The sequence below is a fragment of the Pecten maximus genome, chromosome 7, assembly GCF_902652985.1.
Source record: "Pecten maximus chromosome 7, xPecMax1.1, whole genome shotgun sequence".
NCBI classification, from domain to species: domain Eukaryota; kingdom Metazoa; phylum Mollusca; class Bivalvia; order Pectinida; family Pectinidae; genus Pecten; species Pecten maximus.
Genome location: NC_047021.1, coordinates 44,842,165 through 44,865,030, shown reverse-complemented (window position 1 = coordinate 44,865,030; position 22,866 = coordinate 44,842,165). Strand labels below are relative to the sequence as shown.

The following is a 22,866-nucleotide window of genomic DNA, read 5'->3' as shown; positions in this document are numbered from 1 at the left end:
ATTAACGGCTATCATATCCCTCTCCACTTTCACGGAGAGCATTGACTACATCATATCGTACTCACTGTTGACTTTTCATCACTATTATCGACCAATGGTTGCTAAACTTATTAGTAGGTTTGGCTGAATCAATATATGACACTTGGAATTTTAGGTTTCATGTAGCAGAAAATGTATTGCTGTATCACATGTTAATCATTCCCAAACACGAATTTGACACTTCATACATTAACGCCTCTATATGATACTCTTTATGTATTAACACCCGTGTAATATTGTCTCGAAATAGCAACAGGCTTCCTGTTTACCAGATAATGTCTGTGTATAGAGACACTTCGTGTACAAGGGAATGTCTGTGTGTAGAGACACTTCCTATATACCAGGGGATGTCTGTGTGTAGAGACACTTCATGTACAAGGGAATGTCTGTGTGTAGAGACACTTCGTATATACCAGGGAATGTCTGTGTAGAGACACTTCCTATATACCAGGGAATGTCTGTGTGTAGAGACACTTCCAAAATACCAGGGAATGTCTGTGTGTAGAGACACTTCATGTACAAGGGAATGTCTGTGTGTAGAGACACTTCCTATATACCAGGGAATGTCTGTGTGTAGAGACACATCCTATATACCAGGAAATGTCTGTGTAGAGACACTTCCTATATACCAGGGGATGTCTGTGTGTAGAGACACTTCCTATATACCAGGAAATGTCTGTGTAGAGACACTTCCTATATACCAGGGGATGTCTGTGTGTAGAGACACTTCCTATATACCAGGGGATGTCTGTGTGTAGAGACACTTCCTATATACCAGGGAATGTCTGTGTAGAGACACTTCCTATATACCAGGAAATGTCTGTGTAGAGACACTTCCTATATACCAGGAAATGTCTGTGTAGAGACACTTCCTATATACCAGGGGATGTCTGTGTGTAGAGACACTTCCTATATACCAGGGAATGTCTGTGTGTAAAGACACTTCCTATATACCAGGGAATGTCTGTGTAGAGACACTTCCTATATACCAGGGAATGTCTGTGTAGAGACACTTCCGATATACCAGGGAATGTCTGTGTGTAGAGACACTTCCTATATACCAGAGAATGTCTGTGTGTAGAGACACTTCCTATATACCAGGGAATGTCTGTGTGTAGAGACACTTCCTATATACCAGGGAATGTCTGTGTGTAGAGACACTTCCTATATACCAGGAATGTCTGTGTAGAGACACTTCCTATATACCAGGGAATGTCTGTGTGTAGAGACACTTCCTATATACCAGGGGATGTCTGTGTAGAGACACTTCCTATATACCAGGGAATGTCTGTGTAGAGACACTTCCTATATACCAGGGGATGTCTGTGTGTAGAGACACTTCCTATATACCAGGGAATGTCTGTGTGTAGAGACACTTCCTATATACCAGGGAATGTCTGTGTGTAGAGACACTTCCTATATACCAGGAAATGTCTGTGTAGAGACACTTCCTATATACCAGGAAATGTCTGTGTAGAGACACTTCCTATATACCAGGGAATGTCTGTGTGTAGAGACACTTCCTATATAACAGGGGATGTCTGTGTAGAGACACTTCCTATATACCAGGGGATGTCAGTGTGTAGAGACACTTCGTATATACCAGGGAATGTCTGTGTGTAGAGACACTTCCTATATACCAGGGAATGTCTGTGTGTAGAGACACATCCTATATACCAGGGGATGTCTGTGTGTAGAGACACTTCGTATATACCAGGGGATGTCTGTGTGTAGAGACACTTCCTATATAACAGGGGATGTCTGTGTGTAGAGACACTTCCTATATACCAGGGGATGTCTGTGTGTAGAGACACTTCCTATACACCAGGGGATGTCTGTGTGTAGAGACACTTCCTATATAACAGGGGATGTCTGTTTGTAGAGACACTTCCTATATACCAGGGAATGTCTGTGTAGAGACACTTCCTATATACCAGAGAATGTCTGTGTGTAGAGACACTTCCTATATACCGGGGGATGTCTGTGTGTAGAGACACTTCCTATATACCAGGGGATGTCTGTGTAGAGACACTTCCTATATAACAGGGGATGTCTGTGTGTGGAGACACTTCCTATATACCAGGGAATGTCTGTGTAGAGACACTTCCTATATACCAGAGAATGTCTGTGTGTAGAGACACTTCCTATATACCAGGGGATGTCTGTGTGTAGAGACACTTCCTATATACCAGGGGATGTCTGTGTAGAGACACTTCCTATATAACAGGGGATGTCTGTGTGTAGAGACACTTCCTATATACCAGGGAATGTCTGTGTGTAGAGACACTTCCTATATACCAGGAAATGTCTGTGTAGAGACACTTCCTATAAACCAGGGAATGTCTGTGTGTAGAGACACTTCCTATATAACAGGGGATGTCTGTGTAGAGACACTTCCTATATACCAGGGAATGTCTGTGTAGAGACACTTCCTATATACCAGGGGATGTCTGTGTGTAGAGACACTTCCTATATACCAGGGAATATCTGTGTGTAGAGACACTTCCTATATACCAGGGAATGTCTGTGTGTAGAGACACTTCCTATATACCAGGAAATGTCTGTGTAGAGACACTTCCTATATACCAGGAAATGTCTGTGTAGAGACACTTCCTATATACCAGGGAATGTCTGTGTGTAGAGACACTTCCTATATAACAGGGGATGTCTGTGTAGAGACACTTCCTATATACCAGGGGATGTCTGTGTGTAGAGACACTTCCTATATACCAGGGAATGTCTGTGTGTAGAGACACTTCCTATATACCAGGGAATGTCTGTGTGTAGAGACACATCCTATATACCAGGGGATGTCTGTGTGTAGAGACACTTCCTATATACCAGAGAATGTCTGTGTGTAGAGACACTTCCTATATAACAGGGGATGTCTGTGTGTAGAGACACTTCCTATATACCAGGGGATGTCTGTGTGTAGAGACACTTCCTATACACCAGGGGATGTCTGTGTGTAGAGACACTTCCTATATAACAGGGGATGTCTGTTTGTAGAGACACTTCCTATATACCAGGGAATGTCTGTGTAGAGACACTTCCTATATACCAGAGAATGTCTGTGTGTAGAGACACTTCCTATATACCAGGGGATGTCTGTGTGTAGAGACACTTCCTATATACCAGGGGATGTCTGTGTAGAGACACTTCCTATATAACAGGGGATGTCTGTGTGTAGAGACACTTCCTATATACCAGGGAATGTCTGTGTAGAGACACTTCCTATATACCAGGGAATGTCTGTGTGTAGAGACACTTCCTATATACCAGGGGATGTCTGTGTGTAGAGACACTTCCTATATACCAGGGGATGTCTGTGTAGAGACACTTCCTATATAACAGGGGATGTCTGTGTGTAGAGACACTTCCTATATACCAGGGAATGTCTGTGTGTAGAGACACTTCCTATATAACAGGGGATGTATGTGTAGAGACACTTCCTATATAACAGGGGATGTCTGTGTAGAGACACTTCCTATATAACAGGGGATGTCTGTGTGTAGAGACACTTCCTATATAACAGGGGATGTCTGTGTGTAGAGACACTTCCTATATACCAGGGAATGTCTGTGTAGAGACACTTCCTATATACCAGAGAATGTCTGTGTGTAGAGACACTTCCTATATACCAGGGGATGTCTGTGTGTAGAGACACTTCCTATATACCAGGGGATGTATGTGTGTAGAGACACTTCCTATATACCAGGGAATGTATGTGTGTAGAGACACTTCCTATATACCAGGGAATGTCTGTGTGTAGAGACACTTCCTATATACCAGGGGATGTATGTGTGTAGAGACACTTCCTATATAACAGGGGATGTCTGTGTGTAGAGACACTTCCAAAATACCAGGGGATGTCTGTGTGTAGAGACACTTCCTATATAACAGGGGATGTCTGTGTAGAGACACATCCTATATACCAGGGGATGTCAGCGTGTAGAGACACTTCCTATATACCAGGGAATGTCTGTGTGTAGAGACACATCCTATATACCAGGGGATGTCTGTGTGTAGAGACACTTCCTATATACCAGAGAATGTCTGTGTGTAGAGACACTTCCTATATAACAGGGGATGTCTGTGTGTAGAGACACTTCCTATATACCAGGGGATGTCTGTGTGTAGAGACACTTCCTATACACCAGGGGATGTCTGTGTGTAGAGACACTTCCTATATACCAGGGAATGTCTGTGTGTAGAGACACTTCCTATATACCAGGGAATGTCTGTGTAGAGACACTTCCTATATAACAGGGGATGTCTGTGTGTAGAGACACTTCCTATATACCAGGGAATGTCTGTGTAGAGACACTTCCTATATACCAGAGAATGTCTGTGTGTAGAGACACTTCCTATATACCAGGGGATGTCTGTGTGTAGAGACACTTCCTATATACCAGGGGATGTCTGTGTAGAGACACTTCCTATATAACAGGGGATGTCTGTGTGTGGAGACACTTCCTATATACCAGGGAATGTCTGTGTAGAGACACTTCCTATATACCAGGGAATGTCTGTGTGTAGAGACACTTCCTATATACCAGGGGATGTCTGTGTGTAGAGACACTTCCTATATACCAGGGGATGTCTGTGTAGAGACACTTCCTATATAACAGGGGATGTCTGTGTGTAGAGACACTTCCTATATACCAGGGAATGTCTGTGTGTAGAGACACTTCCTATATAACAGGTGATGTATGTGTAGAGACACTTCCTATATAACAGGGGATGTCTGTGTAGAGACACTTCCTATATAACAGGGGATGTCTGTGTGTAGAGACACTTCCTATATAACAGGGGATGTCTGTGTGTAGAGACACTTCCTATATACCAGGGAATGTCTGTGTAGAGACACTTCCTATATACCAGAGAATGTCTGTGTGTAGAGACACTTCCTATATACCAGGGGATGTCTGTGTATAGAGACACTTCGTGTACAAGGGAATGTCTGTGTAGAGACACTTCCTATATACCAGGGAATGTCTGTGTGTAGAGACACTTCCTATATAACAGGGAATGTCTGTGTAGAGACACTTCCTATATACCAGGGAATGTCTGTGTGTAGAGACACTTCGTATATACCAGGGGATGTCTGTGTGTAGAGACACTTCCTATATACCAGGGGATGTCTGTGTGTAGAGACATTTCCTATATACCAGGGGATGTCTGTGTGTAGAGACACTTCCTATATACCAGGGGATGTCTGTGTGTAGAGACACTTCCTATATACCAGGGGATGTATGTGTGTAGAGACACTTCCTATATAACAGGGGATGTCTGTGTGTAGAGACACTTCCAAAATACCAGGGGATGTCTGTGTGTAGAGACACTTCCTATATACCAGGGAATGTCTGTGTACTACAGACTAAAATCTACCTATAAAACATCTTCTCTAGTGGTCAGTAGTACAGACTAAAATCTACCTATAAAACTTCCTCTGTAGTGGTCAGTAGTACAGACTAAAATCTACCTATAAAACATCCTCTGTAGTGGTCAGTACTACAGACTAAAATCTACCTATAAAACATCCTCTGTAGTGGTCAGTAATACAGACTAAAATCTACTTATAAAACATCCTCTGTAGTGGTCAGTAATACAGACTAAAATCTACCTATAAAACATCCTCTGTAGTGGTCATTACTACAGACTAAAATCTACCTATAAAACATCCTCTGTAGTGGTCAGTAGTACAGACTAAAATCTACCTATAAAACATCCTCTGTAGTGGTCATTACTACAGACTAAAATCTACCTATAAAACATCCTCTGTAGTGGTCATTACTACAGACTAAAATCTACCTATAAAACTTCCTCTGTAGTGGTCAGTAGTACAGACTAAAATCTACCTATAAAACATCCTCTGTAGTGGTCAGTAGTACAGACTAAAATCTACCTATAAAACATCCTCTGTAGTGGTCAGTAGTACAGACTAAAATCTACCTATAAAACATCCTCTGTAGTGGTCAGTAGTACAGACTTAAATCTACCTATAAAACATCCTCTGTAGTGGTCAGTAGTACAGACTTAAATCTACCTATAAAACATCCTCTGTAGTGGTCAGTAGTACAGACTAAAATCTACCTATAAAACATCCTCTGTAGTGGTCATTACTACAGACTAAAATCTACCTATAAAACATCCTCTGTAGTGGTCAGTAGTACAGACTAAAATCTACCTATAAAACATCCTCTGTAGTGGTCAGTAGTACAGACTAAAATCTACCTATAAAACATCCTCTGTAGTGGTCAGTAGTACAGACTAAAATCTACCTATTAATATATAACGATCAAAGATTTGCTGGTCGTCACTTAATTTTCATTGTTGATTAAGTCATTGGGCCATTGGGTCAAAATTTAAAAGATTTTCAAGATATAACCTCGAAAGATCTCCAATCGGAGAACCTGGAACTGAATTTGACTGTTTGCTTCGTCGACTATATGTCTAGATTTAAAGATCTGACATTAGTCTGTATAAAAAGGATTAAGACAAATATGTATTAGATAAATACTTACACATTCTCATTAATGTCCAACTTTCTGGGGAGCTTTTCTTTGTGACCTCTTCCGCGTTGTCGTTTAAACTCACAAACATCCCATTGAGACATAAATAAGAAAACACACACTGCCCATAGTATCCAAGAATGCATATTTCCGAACATTTAAAATTCTGGTAATTCAATTTCAAGACTTTCCAATCAAATTATAGAAATTGATTTTATCACTACGAGTGCATGTATTCACCATGTAGAGACACAAACGATGAAAGACAGTAGCAGTAATGAACGAAAGTCGTCACTTCTATAGCATGTGTACAGCATAACAATATCACAGTTATAATTAATTTTAACAGAACAAAATAATGAATATTTCAAACCCTGAAGTTGAATATTTCCAATTTCTGAAGCAATGGAGAATCCATCTCGGAGATAAAAATCATTTAATTACATCCTGTTGAATGTAGGAAATTTAAAACCAGGATGTCAGAAGACTCAATCCAGTCACCAAAAGTCTGCGATTTGTGACAGTAGTCCTGACTAGAGTCAGATAACTGTTGTATTCCAAGCTGTCTTTACTGGACGAGAACTCTCCTCTGTCAAATCACACATGCTCATGAATAACTAATAACAATGTATAAACTGAATGTAACTGGACCTTCGCTGGTACCTATCTCCATACACAATGAAGTGAAACACAGTACTCGGATGGTATACCCATTATGGAACGTACCATTGTCACCGACACGCAGGGATGAGGGAAGTACGGCTTATCCATTGATTAAAACTGGCTTCAGTCTCTGTACATTACCAAGATCATGAGATTGATAACAATCTACAGTACTACCTAACTGTATGATGATTCTGGGAGCATCACAAAACCATTGTATCTATCTCTCAAAGGCTAGCCCTTCCTCTCCAATATTGATCTGCAATTATGTAAACAGTAAAGAATTGCACCAATGATTGCTTCAATGTAAAATAAACAGCTCTCTCTGCTTCAGCATAGTTCAACCGATTCTCTGTTGGTTTGACAGCTCGATCATTGCTAAATCCAGCCTCTATATAATCCTCTCTCTCCTTGCTTCTACGATATGTTACGCAAATTGAGCGCTCTGTTCCCTCCTACTTGTCCTATTCGACAGACAAACAAACCCTCATCTACTTACACTTTCTGGGAGGAATGGTTTAAAATTCGGCTGGCATATATTGTACCTGGGAGGGGTGGGAAGGTTGGTAGTCACCTGACTGGGGAACTGTGACTACGTTCATATATATTCATAGTTAAGTGTGTGGTCCTTACTATAATCAGTCTTCATGGAAATCTCTCGTACAGAATATCAATCTATAAACATGGAGAATTCATTGTGTAGCCTACACGCTTTAAATTCATTGAATAGAATCAGGTGTTCGAGAATCAACTATACAATATTTTATCAATATTGGGTTCACACATTAAATCAATTTATTGCAACGAGAAGAAACTTAGACCCAGAAGGCTACAGCGATTGTTCATGACACGGTTCTCCGAGCTCTGCTCAGGCGATTCAATATTATGTGATATGAATAGCCTAAATTTGTGCCAAAATCGACACTATGCGCCAGAATTGAACGTAGAAAGCGCTCAACCAGAGACTCATTTTTATCTAAATAAAAACATAATAAAATAATAACAACTGATATGGTCACGGGCTATTCGTTAGAAGAAAGGTTATTTTTTATTTTTTTAATGTTGATTTCTATATAGCATTATTGAGAGCTCCCTGGAGCTCGACTCAGGGGTCCTACGAGATTAAGCAGAGACTGTTGAAAATGTACAGGGTAACCTGAATAATTGATAGCAATGGTTGTGAGTTTTGGATGACTAGATATATAGCAAACAGCCAGCTTGGGAATTCTGATCGGAAAGTACTGTCAGCTTAATAGCAATAAACAGAAATTGTAGACTGACAGTATTTTAAATGCTATATATTCACAATAATGACTAAATGAAGGAAATTATTCATATCATAGAATCTTAATCTTCACAGAATCTACAAAATATCCTTCGTTTGAAATGTAAACACAGACTTAACCTAACAGAGTTTACAAAATCAATTTTTTTTTCCAATACATCCATCACCTGTTTATTGACCGGGAGGCCAGTGTAACGTTTGAGTATAAACATACTGCAGGCATTGATGATATTGGAATATGATGTAAGGTTACTGCGGCGATCTTCTACAGATACAAAGTGGCCAATCAAATCAATGGCGTTGTGCCTCTTACAGCATTTAATCCAATACAGTGATAATTCGCATACAAAGCTGTTGTTTTCATTCAGACAACATCGTCAATATCCAATAATGAATATTGACCGGTGTTCGTAATCTGCTACAGCCGGTCTAAATAAAGATAGCACAACGAGAGTAAACGGCCCTATCGGGCAAACCGATTCGACCAATTGAACCAATAACTGAGCAATTTTCTGTCATCAACCATGACTGAAATCTACTATAATTGTATCACCTTAGTCATTAAGTTATTGAGTAGACAATGATGACAAAGGGATTGAAACGCCTTTAAGAACTGCGGACTGTTATCAATTCAGGCAGACAGCTGAGCGAACAAATGACTATTCATTTGCCTTATCTTAAGGCTTAATGACTCTGATCAAATTAGATATAAATGAAACATGAGTTGCTTCCCTTTGCCAGATTTTTTTTTTCTATCAGCATTGAGAGCCAATATGTATGAAATACAAAGTTTCCAGTAAGTAAATGTTTGAACAAATTGCTACTTTTTTGAACTCTAATGACTTACTGACATTTAAAGATGCTGTATATTGTCAATAAAAGACTAATTATGATTAATTGTAAACAAGAATAGGCTGATGTTTATTTTTATAAAATACCAAAAATTACAAACTTTACGCTTTTACCATTCTTGAAAAGTTTTGCTTTTTTTTGTTTTTTTTATCCTTATATTCAAAGTGAATATATTACATATAGTTATGGTATCCTGAAGAAATCCTATTGTACTTGTTCCCACTATCGGAAATTTAACTTTCAGGCTAATAATTTTTTGTGCTATTTTATGAATTTTGTGATAGGTTGTGTATATATTGTTGTCACTGTACAAGCATCATTAAATGTCTTATTGTTTCCAAAGAATTAATTGACTGATATATTGTACAATATATTACTATTATTTTCTTCGAATAGCCTAAGCAATTTAAATTTTTAAGGACAACGTTTTTTAATTTCTATTTTCAGTCTCACCAAATATGTAGAAAATATATCACTACTTATAATGTACAAATGTAAATAAACATTTCTAAATTTCTATCAAACAAGTCATCGTGCAGTTATATAGAAAATCTTTCCTGTGTGAAAATCTAATATTCAATTCATGTATAAGAAAAAGATTATACGAATGACATAGTTTTGAAATCTATATCAAGGATAGAATTTTGCAGGAAGCGCGAGCTACACACCTTGTGTGCAAACTTAAAATTCAATGTGCACGTAAGATTTCTTTTCCAAAATCCATGGGTCTTCAGAATAACACCATTGAAATTTAAAGCAATCTGACCCTTCAAGCATTGACTACCACTTCCAGGCCTTGAGAAGTTGAGAGCGACATCAGTATTACTTTTTTCTGACTTTCCCAACTAACCAGGTCCTCACATGTTACCAAGTTGCAACAAAGTTTTATCATTTAACAAAAAACTTTCTGTAGGATCAACAATGTGATGGTATGTATATGTATGATGGATAATGTAAGTTTGTTTTCTGAGTTTATTGCTCCATAAACAGCTATGGTCATTTTAAGGGGAGTCTCCTTGTAGTAGTTGGTGACTACCTCAATGAACAACATACGGGAGACCTGTCGCATGCCGTCTAGAGAAATTAGGGTAACTTACCCAAGGACACAACCATGACAGTACAGTCCATTTCTCAGCTTTCGGAGAAACACAAACCAACACGGGTAGGGAGCATCAAACCACACACCTTGGATCTTCACCTGAGGTTACATGGCTGGAGCTGTAGCTGACTGAGCGATCACGGCCTCGATAATGTAGGAGACAGAAAAAACGGTTAATGCAAAAAATCAACTGAGTGACTGACAGGATAATCTCAAGTGAACTAACATCACTCAGGGGACTCTGTCAGTTGACCTCGAGTCATTCAGGAAACTCACTCTAGTGACATTGAATCAATCATCTGACTCAAATAGGTGACCTTGAATCATTTAGGTGACTCAATTAAGTGACCTTGAATCATTCTGGTTACCTAATTAGGTGACCTTGAATCATTCTGGTGACTCAATAAGGTGACCTTGAATCATTCTGGTGACTCAATTATGTGACCATGAATCATTTTGGTGACTCAATTAAGTGACCTTGAATCATTCTGGTTACCTAATTAGGTGACCTGAATCATTCTGATGACCCAATTAGGTGACCTTGAATCATTTAGGTCACCAAATTAGGTGACCTTGAATCATTCTGGTTACCTAATTAGGTGACCTGAATCATTCTGATGACCCAATTAGGTGACCTTGAATCATTTAGGTGACCAAATTAGGTGACCTTGAATCATTCTGATGACCCAATTAAGTGACCTTGAATCATTCTGGTGACTCAATTAAGTGACCTTGAATCATTCTGGTGACCTAATTAGGTGACCTGAATCATTCTGGTGACTCAATTAAGTGACCTTGAATCATTCTGGTGACTCAATATTAAGTGACCTTGAATCATTCTGGTGACTCAATTAAGTGACCTTGAATCATTCCGGTGACTCAATTAGGTGAACTTGAATCTTTCTGGTGACTCAATTAGGTGACCTTGAATCTTTCTGGTGACTCAATTAAGTGACATTGAATCATTTTGGTAACCTAATTAGGTGACCTTGAATCATTTAGGTGACCAAATAAGGTGACCTTGAATCATTTAGGTGACCAAATTAGGTGACCTTGAATCATTCCGGTGACTCAATTAAGTGACCTTGAATCTTTCTGGTGACTCAATAAGGTGACCTTGAATCTTTCTGGTGACTCAATTAGGTGACATTGAATCATTTTGGTAACCTAATTAGGTGACCTTGAATCATTTAGGTGACCAAATTAGGTGACCTTGAATCATTTAGGTGACCAAATTAGGTGACCTTGAATCATTCCGGTGACTCAATTAGGTGAACTTGAATCATTCTGGTGACTCAATTAGATGACCTTGAATCTTTCTGGTGACCCAATTAGGTGACATTGAATCATTCTGGTAACCTAATTAGGTGACCTTGAATTATTTAGGTGACCAAATTAGGTGACCTTGAATCATTCTGGTTACCTAATTAAGTGACCTTGAATCATTCTGGTGACTCAATATTAAGTGACCTTGAATCATTCTGGTGACTCAATTAAGTGACCTTGAATCATTCCGGTGACTCAATTAGGTGAACTTGAATCATTCTGGTGACTCAATTAAGTGACCTTGAATCATTCCGGTGACTCAATTAGGTGACCTTGAATCATTCCGGTGACTCAATATTAAGTGATCTGGAATCATTTTGGTGTCTTATTCAGGTGTCCTAATGAATCATATTGAATTATTTTCAAATCCTGACACATAAACGCATCTGTATCCATGCATGACTGACATTTCTATAAGCTGACAGTATAAATTTAAGAGATTCTGAAATTTAGAGAATATTTGCAGTTTTCATGATGTTTTAACAATATATCTCCTGACTATCATATCTAAAGAACTGCACTCTTTTTATGCAATGTACATTATATGAGGCTCAATATAAATTATCAAACAGGTGTCAAGGTGGATTCTAGTGGTGGGCTGATGATCGGAAATAATTAAAAATTTGGAAAAAAAATAAAATAAAAATACAAACCAATCATTGATGACTTTTTTTAATAGGCAATTTATTGGAAATTTCTGGAAGTGTTTGCAAATCTTTCAGCTTCACATTTTTTTGTAATGTTACCAAACCAAGAATAAGATTCACTAATTTCACTAAATTCACTAATATATCTGTTGGCCGTTTACAAGTGATTTCAAAATAAGATTTGAATATATTAACAAATGTTTATAAAAACTTTGCTTTGGCAATTCAGTATTAGAAATATTGCTAAAAACAGGCTAAGACTGAAACAAAAGTACTTGAGATGTACATAAATTTTCAAAGAAAGGGCAATTAACAGCTAAAATTAGCCGATAATAATTGAAAATCAATTTTCATCACTAGCGGTTCACATAAACAGTAGTAAAGACAACTAATTATATATATATAAAACACTGATTTTTTTTCTACTTAATTCACAACTTAAAATGCCCATTATAACTTAAAACAAAACAAAAACAGGTAACCAGAATCCTATAGGTTTCTGACGTTACTGACCATCTTTTGGCTATGCAGTCTGCAGTCCATCAGGCAGTGTTATCAGCTTTGAAATGAAAGACAATTGAAGAAAAAACACTTACCTGAGTGGCGTGAAGATTATCTGTAACTACTCACTTTTCATCCGAATGGAATTCGTGCGGCAAAATGAATAAAGGATGTAAAACTGAAAACACTCAAATTATCCTACATTCCATTTCATTTCACACGTTCATAATTTCTTTATGTTGGTCGCAGCCAGCAGAGCGAGGTGTCTCGAATGGTGTACTGTATTACTCGCGCCTAATACTTCTTCTCAGGGGCTGTCTAGATTTTCTTGCGTCTAAAACACACAAAAATTCTAAATAGGACAAAGGTTTTTATTTTCTATTTTTTTCAGAAACAATACTTCAATGTTCATCGCGTTTTACGTTATGAGAGCTCTAAGTTAGTCATCGTAGCGTTTTATGAGAGCTCTAAGTTAATCATCAGAGCGTTTTATGAGAGCTCTAAGTTAATCATCAGAGCGTTTTATGAGAGCTATAAGTTAGTCATCATGTAGCGTTTTATGAGAGCTCTAAGTTAATCATCATAGCGTTTTATGAGAGCTCTAAGTTAATCGTCATGTAGCGTTTTATGAGAGCTCTAAGTTAATCGTCATGTAGCGTTTTATGAGAGCTCTAAGTTAATCATCATGTAGCGTTTTATGAGAGCTCTAAGTTAATCATCATAGCGTTTTATGAGAGCTCTAAGTTAATCCTCATAGCGTTTTATGAGAGCTCTAAGTTAATCATCATGTAGCGTTTTATGAGAGTTCTAAGTTAATCATCAGAGCGTTTTATGAGAGCTCTAAGTTAATCATCATAGCGTTTTATGAGAGCTCTACGTTAATCATCATAGCGTTTTATGAGAGCTCTAGTTAATCATCATGTAGCGTTTTATGAGAGCTCTAAGTTAATCATCAGAGCGTTTTATGAGAGCTATAAGTTAATCGTCATGTAGCGTTTTATGAGAGCTCTAAGTTAATCATCAGAGCGTTTTATGAGAGCTCTAAGTTAATCATCATAGCGTTTTATGAGAGCTCTAAGTTAATCATCATGTAGCGTTTTATGAGAGCTCTAAGTTAATCGTCATGTAGCGTTTTATGAGAGTTCTAAGTTAATCATCATGTAGCGTTTTATGAGAGCTCTAGTTAATCATCATGTAGCGTTTTATGAGAGCTCTAAGTTAATCATCAGAGCGTTTTATGAGAGCTCTAAGTTAATCATCATGTAGCGTTTTATGAGAGTTCTAAGTTAATCATCGTAGCGTTTTATGAGAGCTCTAAGTTAATCGTCATGTAGCGTTTTATGAGAGCTCTAAGTTAATCGTCATAGCGTTTTATGAGAGCTCTAAGTTAATCATCATGTAGCGTTTTATGAGAGCTCTAAGTTAATCATCATAGCGTTTTATGAGAGCTCTAAGTTAATCGTCATGTAGCGTTTTATGAGAGCTCTACGTTAATCGTCATGTAGCGTTTTATGAGAGCTCTAAGTTAATCATCAGAGCGTTTTATGAGAGCTCTAAGTTAATCATCAGAGCGTTTTATGAGAGCTCTAAGTTAATCATCAGAGCGTTTTATGAGAGCTCTAAGTTAATCATCATAGCGTTTTATGAGAGCTCTAGTTAATCATCATGTAGCGTTTTATGAGAGCTATAAGTTAATCATCAGAGCGTTTTATGAGAGCTCTAAGTTAGTCATCGTAGCGTTTTATGAGAGCTCTAAGTTAATCGTCATGTAGCGTTTTATGAGAGTTCTAAGTTAATCATCATGTAGCGTTTTATGAGAGCTCTAGTTAATCATCATGTAGCGTTTTATGAGAGCTCTAAGTTAATCATCAGAGCGTTTTATGAGAGCTCTAAGTTAATCATCATAGCGTTTTATGAGAGTTCTAAGTTAGTCATCGTAGCGTTTTATGAGAGCTATAAGTTAATCATCAGAGCGTTTTATGAGAGCTCTAAGTTAGTCATCGTAGCGTTTTATGAGAGCTCTAAGTTAATCGTCATGTAGCGTTTTATGAGAGCTCTAAGTTAATCATCATGTAGCGTTTTATGAGAGCTCTACGTTAATCGTCATGTAGCGTTTTATGAGAGCTCTAAGTTAATCATCATAGCGTTTTATGAGAGCTCTAAGTTAATCGTCATGTAGCGTTTTATGAGAGCTCTACGTTAATCGTCATGTAGCGTTTTATGAGAGCTCTAAGTTAATCATCAGAGCGTTTTATGAGAGCTCTAAGTTAATCATCAGAGCGTTTTATGAGAGCTCTAAGTTAATCATCAGAGCGTTTTATGAGAGCTCTAAGTTAATCATCATAGCGTTTTATGAGAGCTCTAGTTAATCATCATGTAGCGTTTTATGAGAGCTATAAGTTAATCATCAGAGCGTTTTATGAGAGCTCTAAGTTAGTCATCGTAGCGTTTTATGAGAGCTCTAAGTTAATCGTCATGTAGCGTTTTATGAGAGTTCTAAGTTAATCATCATGTAGCGTTTTATGAGAGCTCTAGTTAATCATCATGTAGCGTTTTATGAGAGCTCTAAGTTAATCATCAGAGCGTTTTATGAGAGCTCTAAGTTAATCATCATAGCGTTTTATGAGAGTTCTAAGTTAGTCATCGTAGCGTTTTATGAGAGCTATAAGTTAATCATCAGAGCGTTTTATGAGAGCTCTAAGTTAGTCATCGTAGCGTTTTATGAGAGCTCTAAGTTAATCGTCATGTAGCGTTTTATGAGAGCTCTAAGTTAATCATCATGTAGCGTTTTATGAGAGCTCTACGTTAATCGTCATGTAGCGTTTTATGAGAGCTCTAAGTTAATCATCATAGCGTTTTATGAGAGCTCTAAGTTAATCATCAGAGCGTTTTATGAGAGCTCTAAGTTAATCATCATAGCGTTTTATGAGAGCTCTAGTTAATCATCATGTAGCGTTTTATGAGAGCTATAAGTTAATCATCAGAGCGTTTTATGAGAGCTCTAAGTTAGTCATCGTAGCGTTTTATGAGAGCTCTAAGTTAATCGTCATGTAGCGTTTTATGAGAGTTCTAAGTTAATCATCATGTAGCGTTTTATGAGAGCTCTAGTTAATCATCATGTAGCGTTTTATGAGAGCTCTAAGTTAATCATCAGAGCGTTTTATGAGAGCTCTAAGTTAATCATCATAGCGTTTTATGAGAGTTCTAAGTTAGTCATCGTAGCGTTTTATGAGAGCTATAAGTTAATCATCAGAGCGTTTTATGAGAGCTCTAAGTTAGTCATCGTAGCGTTTTATGAGAGCTCTAAGTTAATCGTCATGTAGCGTTTTATGAGAGCTCTAAGTTAATCATCATGTAGCGTTTTATGAGAGCTCTACGTTAATCGTCATGTAGCGTTTTATGAGAGCTCTAAGTTAATCATCATAGCGTTTTATGAGAGCTCTAAGTTAATCGTCATGTAGCGTTTTATGAGAGCTCTACGTTAATCGTCATGTAGCGTTTTATGAGAGCTCTAAGTTAATCATCAGAGCGTTTTATGAGAGCTCTAAGTTAATCATCAGAGCGTTTTATGAGAGCTCTAAGTTAATCATCAGAGCGTTTTATGAGAGCTCTAAGTTAATCATCATAGCGTTTTATGAGAGCTCTAGTTAATCATCATGTAGCGTTTTATGAGAGCTATAAGTTAATCATCAGAGCGTTTTATGAGAGCTCTAAGTTAGTCATCGTAGCGTTTTATGAGAGCTCTAAGTTAATCGTCATGTAGCGTTTTATGAGAGTTCTAAGTTAATCATCATGTAGCGTTTTATGAGAGCTCTAGTTAATCATCATGTAGCGTTTTATGAGAGCTCTAAGTTAATCATCAGAGCGTTTTATGAGAGCTCTAAGTTAATCATCATAGCGTTTTATGAGAGTTCTAAGTTAGTCATCGTAGCGTTTTATGAGAGCTATAAGTTAATCATCAGAGCGTTTTATGAGAGCTCTAAGTTAGTCATCGTAGCGTTTTATGAGAGCTCTAAGTTAATCGTCATGTAGCGTTTTATGAGAGCTCTAAGTTAATCATCATGTAGCGTTTTATGAGAGCTCTACGTTAATCGTCATGTAGCGTTTTATGAGAGCTCTAAGTTAATCATCATAGCGTTTTATGAGAGCTCTACGTTAATCGTCATGTAGCGTTTTATGAGAGCTCTAAGTTAATCATCAGAGCGTTTTATGAGAGCTCTACGTTAATCGTCATGTAGCGTTTTATGAGAGCTCTACGTTAATCATCATAGCGTTTTATGAGAGCTCTAAGTTAATCGTCATGTAGCGTTTTATGAGAGCTCTACGTTAATCGTCATAGCGTTTTATGAGAGCTCTAAGTTAATCGTCATAGCGTTTTATGAGAGCTCTACGTTAATCATCGTAGCGTTTTATGAGAGCTCTAAGTTAATCGTCATGTAGCGTTTTATGAGAGCTCTAAGTTAATCGTCATAGCGTTTTATGAGAGCTCTACGTTAATCATCGTAGCGTTTTATGAGAGCTCTACGTTAATCGTCATAGCGTTTTATGAGAGCTCTAAGTTAATCATCATAGCGTTTTATGAGGGCTCTAAGTTATAATCATCAGAGCGTTTTATGAGAGCTCTACATGTAAGTTAATCGTCATGTAGCGTTTTATGAGAGCTCTAAGTTAATCATCATAGCGTTTTATGAGAGTTCTAAGTTAGTCATCGTAGCGTTTTATGAGAGCTATAAGTTAATCATCAGAGCGTTTTATGAGAGCTCTAAGTTAGTCATCGTAGCGTTTTATGAGAGCTCTAAGTTAATCGTCATGTAGCGTTTTATGAGAGCTCTAAGTTAATCATCATAGCGTTTTATGAGAGCTCTACGTTAATCGTCATGTAGCGTTTTATGAGAGCTCTAAGTTAATCATCAGAGCGTTTTATGAGAGCTCTACGTTAATCGTCATGTAGCGTTTTATGAGAGCTCTACGTTAATCATCATAGCGTTTTATGAGAGCTCTAAGTTAATCGTCATGTAGCGTTTTATGAGAGCTCTACGTTAATCGTCATAGCGTTTTATGAGAGCTCTAAGTTAATCGTCATAGCGTTTTATGAGAGCTCTACGTTAATCATCGTAGCGTTTTATGAGAGCTCTAAGTTAATCGTCATGTAGCGTTTTATGAGAGCTCTAAGTTAATCGTCATAGCGTTTTATGAGAGCTCTACGTTAATCATCGTAGCGTTTTATGAGAGCTCTACGTTAATCGTCATAGCGTTTTATGAGAGCTCTAAGTTAATCATCATAGCGTTTTATGAGGGCTCTAAGTTATAATCATCAGAGCGTTTTATGAGAGCTCTACATGTAAGTTAATCGTCATGTAGCGTTTTATGAGAGCTCTAAGTTAATCATCATAGCGTTTTATGAGAGTTCTAAGTTAGTCATCGTAGCGTTTTATGAGAGCTATAAGTTAATCATCAGAGCGTTTTATGAGAGCTCTAAGTTAGTCATCGTAGCGTTTTATGAGAGCTCTAAGTTAATCGTCATGTAGCGTTTTATGAGAGTTCTAAGTTAATCATCAGAGCGTTTTATGAGAGCTCTAAGTTAATCATCATAGCGTTTTATGAGGGCTCTAAGTTAATCGTCATGTAGCGTTTTATGAGAGCTCTAAGTTAATCATCAGAGCGTTTTATGAGGGCTCTAAGTTAATCGTCATGTAGCGTTTTATGAGGGCTCTAAGTTAATCGTCATGTAGCGTTTTATGAGAGCTCTAAGTTAGTCATCGTAGCGTTTTATGAGAGCTCTAAGTTAATCATCATGTAGCGTTTTATGAGAGCTCTAAGTTAATCATCATAGCGTTTTATGAGAGCTATAAGTTAATCCTCATGTAGCGTTTTATGAGAGCTATAAGTTAATCATCATGTAGCGTTTTATGAGAGCTATAAGTTAATCATCAGAGCGTTTTATGAGAGCTCTAAGTTAATCATCATAGCGTTTTATGAGAGCTCTAAGTTAATCATCATGTAGCGTTTTATGAGAGCTCTAAGTTAATCATCAGAGCGTTTTATGAGAGCTCTAAGTTAATCGTCATAGCGTTTTATGAGAGCTCTAAGTTAATCATCATGTAGCGTTTTATGAGAGCTATAAGTTAATCGTCATGTAGCGTTTTATGAGAGCTCTAAGTTAATCATCATGTAGCGTTTTATGAGAGCTCTAAGTTAATCATCATGTAGCGTTTTATGAGAGCTCTAAGTTAATCATCATAGCGTTTTATGAGAGCTCTAAGTTAATCATCATGTAGCGTTTTATGAGAGCTCTAAGTTAATCATCAGAGCGTTTTATGAGGGCTCTAAGTTAATCGTCATGTAGCGTTTTATGAGAGCTCTAAGTTAATCATCATGTAGCGTTTTATGAGAGCTCTAAGTTAATCATCATAGCGTTTTATGAGAGCTCTAAGTTAATCATCAGAGCGTTTTATGAGAGCTCTAAGTTAATCATCATAGCGTTTTATGAGGGCTATAAGTTAATCAAATTATTAGCAACTGGTAATGTTTAAAAAAAAAGATGATCTGGGCAAGTTAAACCACACATGTTTACTGCGTTCTGTTCTGATGGCTGCTAGTAACTAGTTTGATCCTTACAATGAATTTAGCTTTATTGAATTATATACATTTTGTATATCTATAGATATAACTTTATTGAACTATATATGAATATCTATAGATATAGGCACACGTTGTAATAGCATATGCCAATGGATTGCACTACCCAAGCTGACTTGAATTGTATTGTATGAAAATGTATATAAATCGTATCGAAGAAATGTATACTCTCAAGATTAATAAAGAATTGAATTAATAACTTTTTTTATTTCAATTTATTTATTTCACTCAGGCGCACTTTATATTGTGCGCGACAAGAGGTCAATATGAAATACAATGATAGACAGTAAAACACACATCTTCATCTTCTACACCCCTCAAAGATAGACGCGACATTTCAATATTCATAGTCAATATCCATATACTGTTCAAATTAAAACAATCATCCTAAAGTGATATACAATTACTGTATTACATTTTACAATAACAGAATGCGTTTTATTTCCACACACGTTGAAACGGGGGGGAACTACCAGTGCCTTATATGTTTACCGTAGTCTACGAAATTTAAATACCGAAAACGACAAAGAACTTATCACTGAACTTGTATTATTTAACTAAACACAGACCGAATGACAATTCATTTATCGTAACATCACGGATACAATTATCAAGATCTTTTAAACTGAACCAAAAAAAATCAAGCCAAATATGATCGCTGCATTGATGGAATATAACAAGACATTACTAATTACGTTGTACGTTATCTTATGGCAAAAGAATTAGCCGGTTTCTGAATCTGTGCTGGCGAAGGAAAGAAAATTTACAGCTATATGGTTTCAAAGTGATCAAAAGCCAGGATTCTGACCTGTCAATACCCTGATAAGTAAAAAGGGATCGATAATAACACCCTTTCAGCCCAGGAAGATAGTCCGATAATTGGATTATTTGTCACCTGGTGGAAGATCGAACGACGGCACGCGCCGAGCTGTCGACTGCTCGCTGCACACCAGGTAAGTTTTACTGATCGCAGTCATGGGGTCATTTGACGTTAATTAGTGGTCTTTGAGACTGTCAAAAGTGGCCGTAATTTGAGGTGGTCGTTGAGTGAGGTTTCACTGTACCAATGCACTACATTATTTAATATACAGCTACAAATGTTAAATTTCGAAAACTGTTACTATAAACGCTTATTACAATCTACGAAAGTCAAATTCCGAAAACGAAAACAGAAAAAGAAAGGGAAAAAAAGAAAGAATTTAAAATACTGCTACAACATACGTATATTACAGTCAACTAAAACTACCACTACACACCTTAAAAAGCCTTAAAATACCTTGAAATAGAGTGTCGACACTCAGTGTCGGAATCATTTTGGCGGCAAGTTTTCATGATTTTTCTCTTGTTCACAGCTATTTAGCATCACACGTAATTTGGAGACTGGCATTTACATTTCCAGCTAAAACGGCATCTATAACTAATTGTAGCTATCAGGTATTGTGAAGGAAAATAACTGTGTCATCAGTATATTTTTTCTAATGAAACAATATATCTATGACATAATGACCCCTCTCTTTACTCTACGATAATCATCAGGTAATTTAATGGCTGACATAATAAATGTACAATAATGTTTATCGTGATTTATAATCGATATCTGATTATGATATTTCCCAATGTCTTTATTGGGGGCGATATAACACATGTGGTTTTCGTAAAATGTCTCGGCATAAATTTACAGAGTATCTACAAGCATTACTCTAAATAGGACCATACACTAATTTTTCTCCATGCTATACATACCCCTTCTACTCGATTTCCTAAATGTTCTCGTCAGCTGAAAGTCCGTAAGTCCGTAATAGCGGACGTAAATCTCATTAAATAAATAAATAAACAAACAAACAAACAAACAAACAAACAAACAAAAATAAATAAATAAATAAATAAATAAATAAATAAAAAGTAAATAAATAAATAAAAATGAATAAATAAATAACCTGTGTCGTTTTGTCAGTGTTACACTATGTTAATTGTATTACCCACGTCATCGTCTCGTCCTCTAAGTGTGTCTCGCTTTGCTAAATTATAAAGTTAAGGGTCGTAGTGGCATAAAGGGAAGTAACTCCAGGTCCGTGATATTCTCAGCATAGCAATACTGTATGAATTTTGTATCAATATATATTATTATCGATTGAATTCCATTTATGCAACTAACTCCATTTTGTCGATATTGCCTCCCCTATACCTCCTGTCTGATTGCAAAGAGTATGTATGTACAACTGACCAAGTAATCTTGTTGCCTTGACAACTATTTTTTACGAGTTTTTTCATGAACGGCATGCTCTCAGTAAAGTTGACCAATACTTTGAATTTTATCGTCGGACGTGAGTCAAGCACAACTGCTGAGTGATCGTGATTACTGAGCTCGTGTAATCTCCATTTGGCATCAGCCAGCAATCACATGTCCAAGTTCGATAACGGATAATCTCTCAGGATTGATTCAATTCTCAGTGGCATATTACCAATGCTATCATTTCCGTGAGAGCTGTCAGTTACTGACGGAAAACGACTTGAGATCTTTGAGAGATCTCTACAGGTTAACGAATACAATGAGGATTTTTTTATCTATTGTCCACACTATGATCAGACTAAGAGATATTTCCTTGCGCAAAGTGAAATTTGACATGTTCGATACTCGATGGTTATGTCTTGTGAAATCGTCATTACCACCCCGGCTCACATTTTGAGAGCGTGGACTTGACCCAATAAAAGACGCTGTCGATTCCTGAACGTCTGGTCTCCTGTTATTTCTATATTATCAATGTTCCCTTACTGTTTTCGTGTCAAAATTTGAGGATGATTTCTGCTTCGACGAGTCAAGTCCCTGGTCCAATCGAGCGGAATCTTACAATATATGAGCATTTGCTCAATATCCACATACATGTAGATGTCTTATGTGTTCGAACACAATTAATTAAAGGAATCTTGTACAACAATTCCGCTCATTCCCATACAAAAAAATCTTGTAATTTCTTCGGATCATCGCCTAATTCTCAAATAAAGCATGTGATGGAATATTGCTCATGTATGCAGTCATGTGTTAGCCGTCAATAAATAAATCGCCATTAGCCAGAATTGACCACATCTGCACTACTAGGAGTGCTCCGTCTTGTACTAAGTCTTCGCCCCCGAAGACATTTGCAGCTCAGGTTCTAACTCCAGGAAAGCCCTTTAATCTCATATTGCTTACAATTGAAGCGGTCCAAAGTACCAAATCTCTTATAGGAAGGAGAAATGAAAAAATATCCCGCCGGGGTCTCGAGCTAGTGACCCCTCCTCTCGGAAGCAATCATCCTAACA

At 37.3% G+C, this 22,866-nt stretch overlaps 1 protein-coding gene across 2 annotated transcripts in view; it reads right to left on the bottom strand.

Moving 5' to 3' along the window:
* LOC117330961 (voltage-dependent calcium channel subunit alpha-2/delta-3-like) overlaps positions 1 to 7,204 on the bottom strand; it is a 179,604-nt gene extending 172,400 nt beyond the window's left edge. For both annotated transcript variants that reach the window (XM_033889543.1, XM_033889545.1), the window contains exon 1: positions 6,567 to 7,204. In XM_033889543.1, the coding sequence (XP_033745434.1) occupies positions 6,567 to 6,712 (146 nt within the window). In that variant the 5' untranslated portion in view covers positions 6,713 to 7,204. The remainder of the gene's footprint in view (positions 1 to 6,566) is intronic.
* Between the last annotated feature and the right edge of the window lie 15,662 nt (positions 7,205 to 22,866).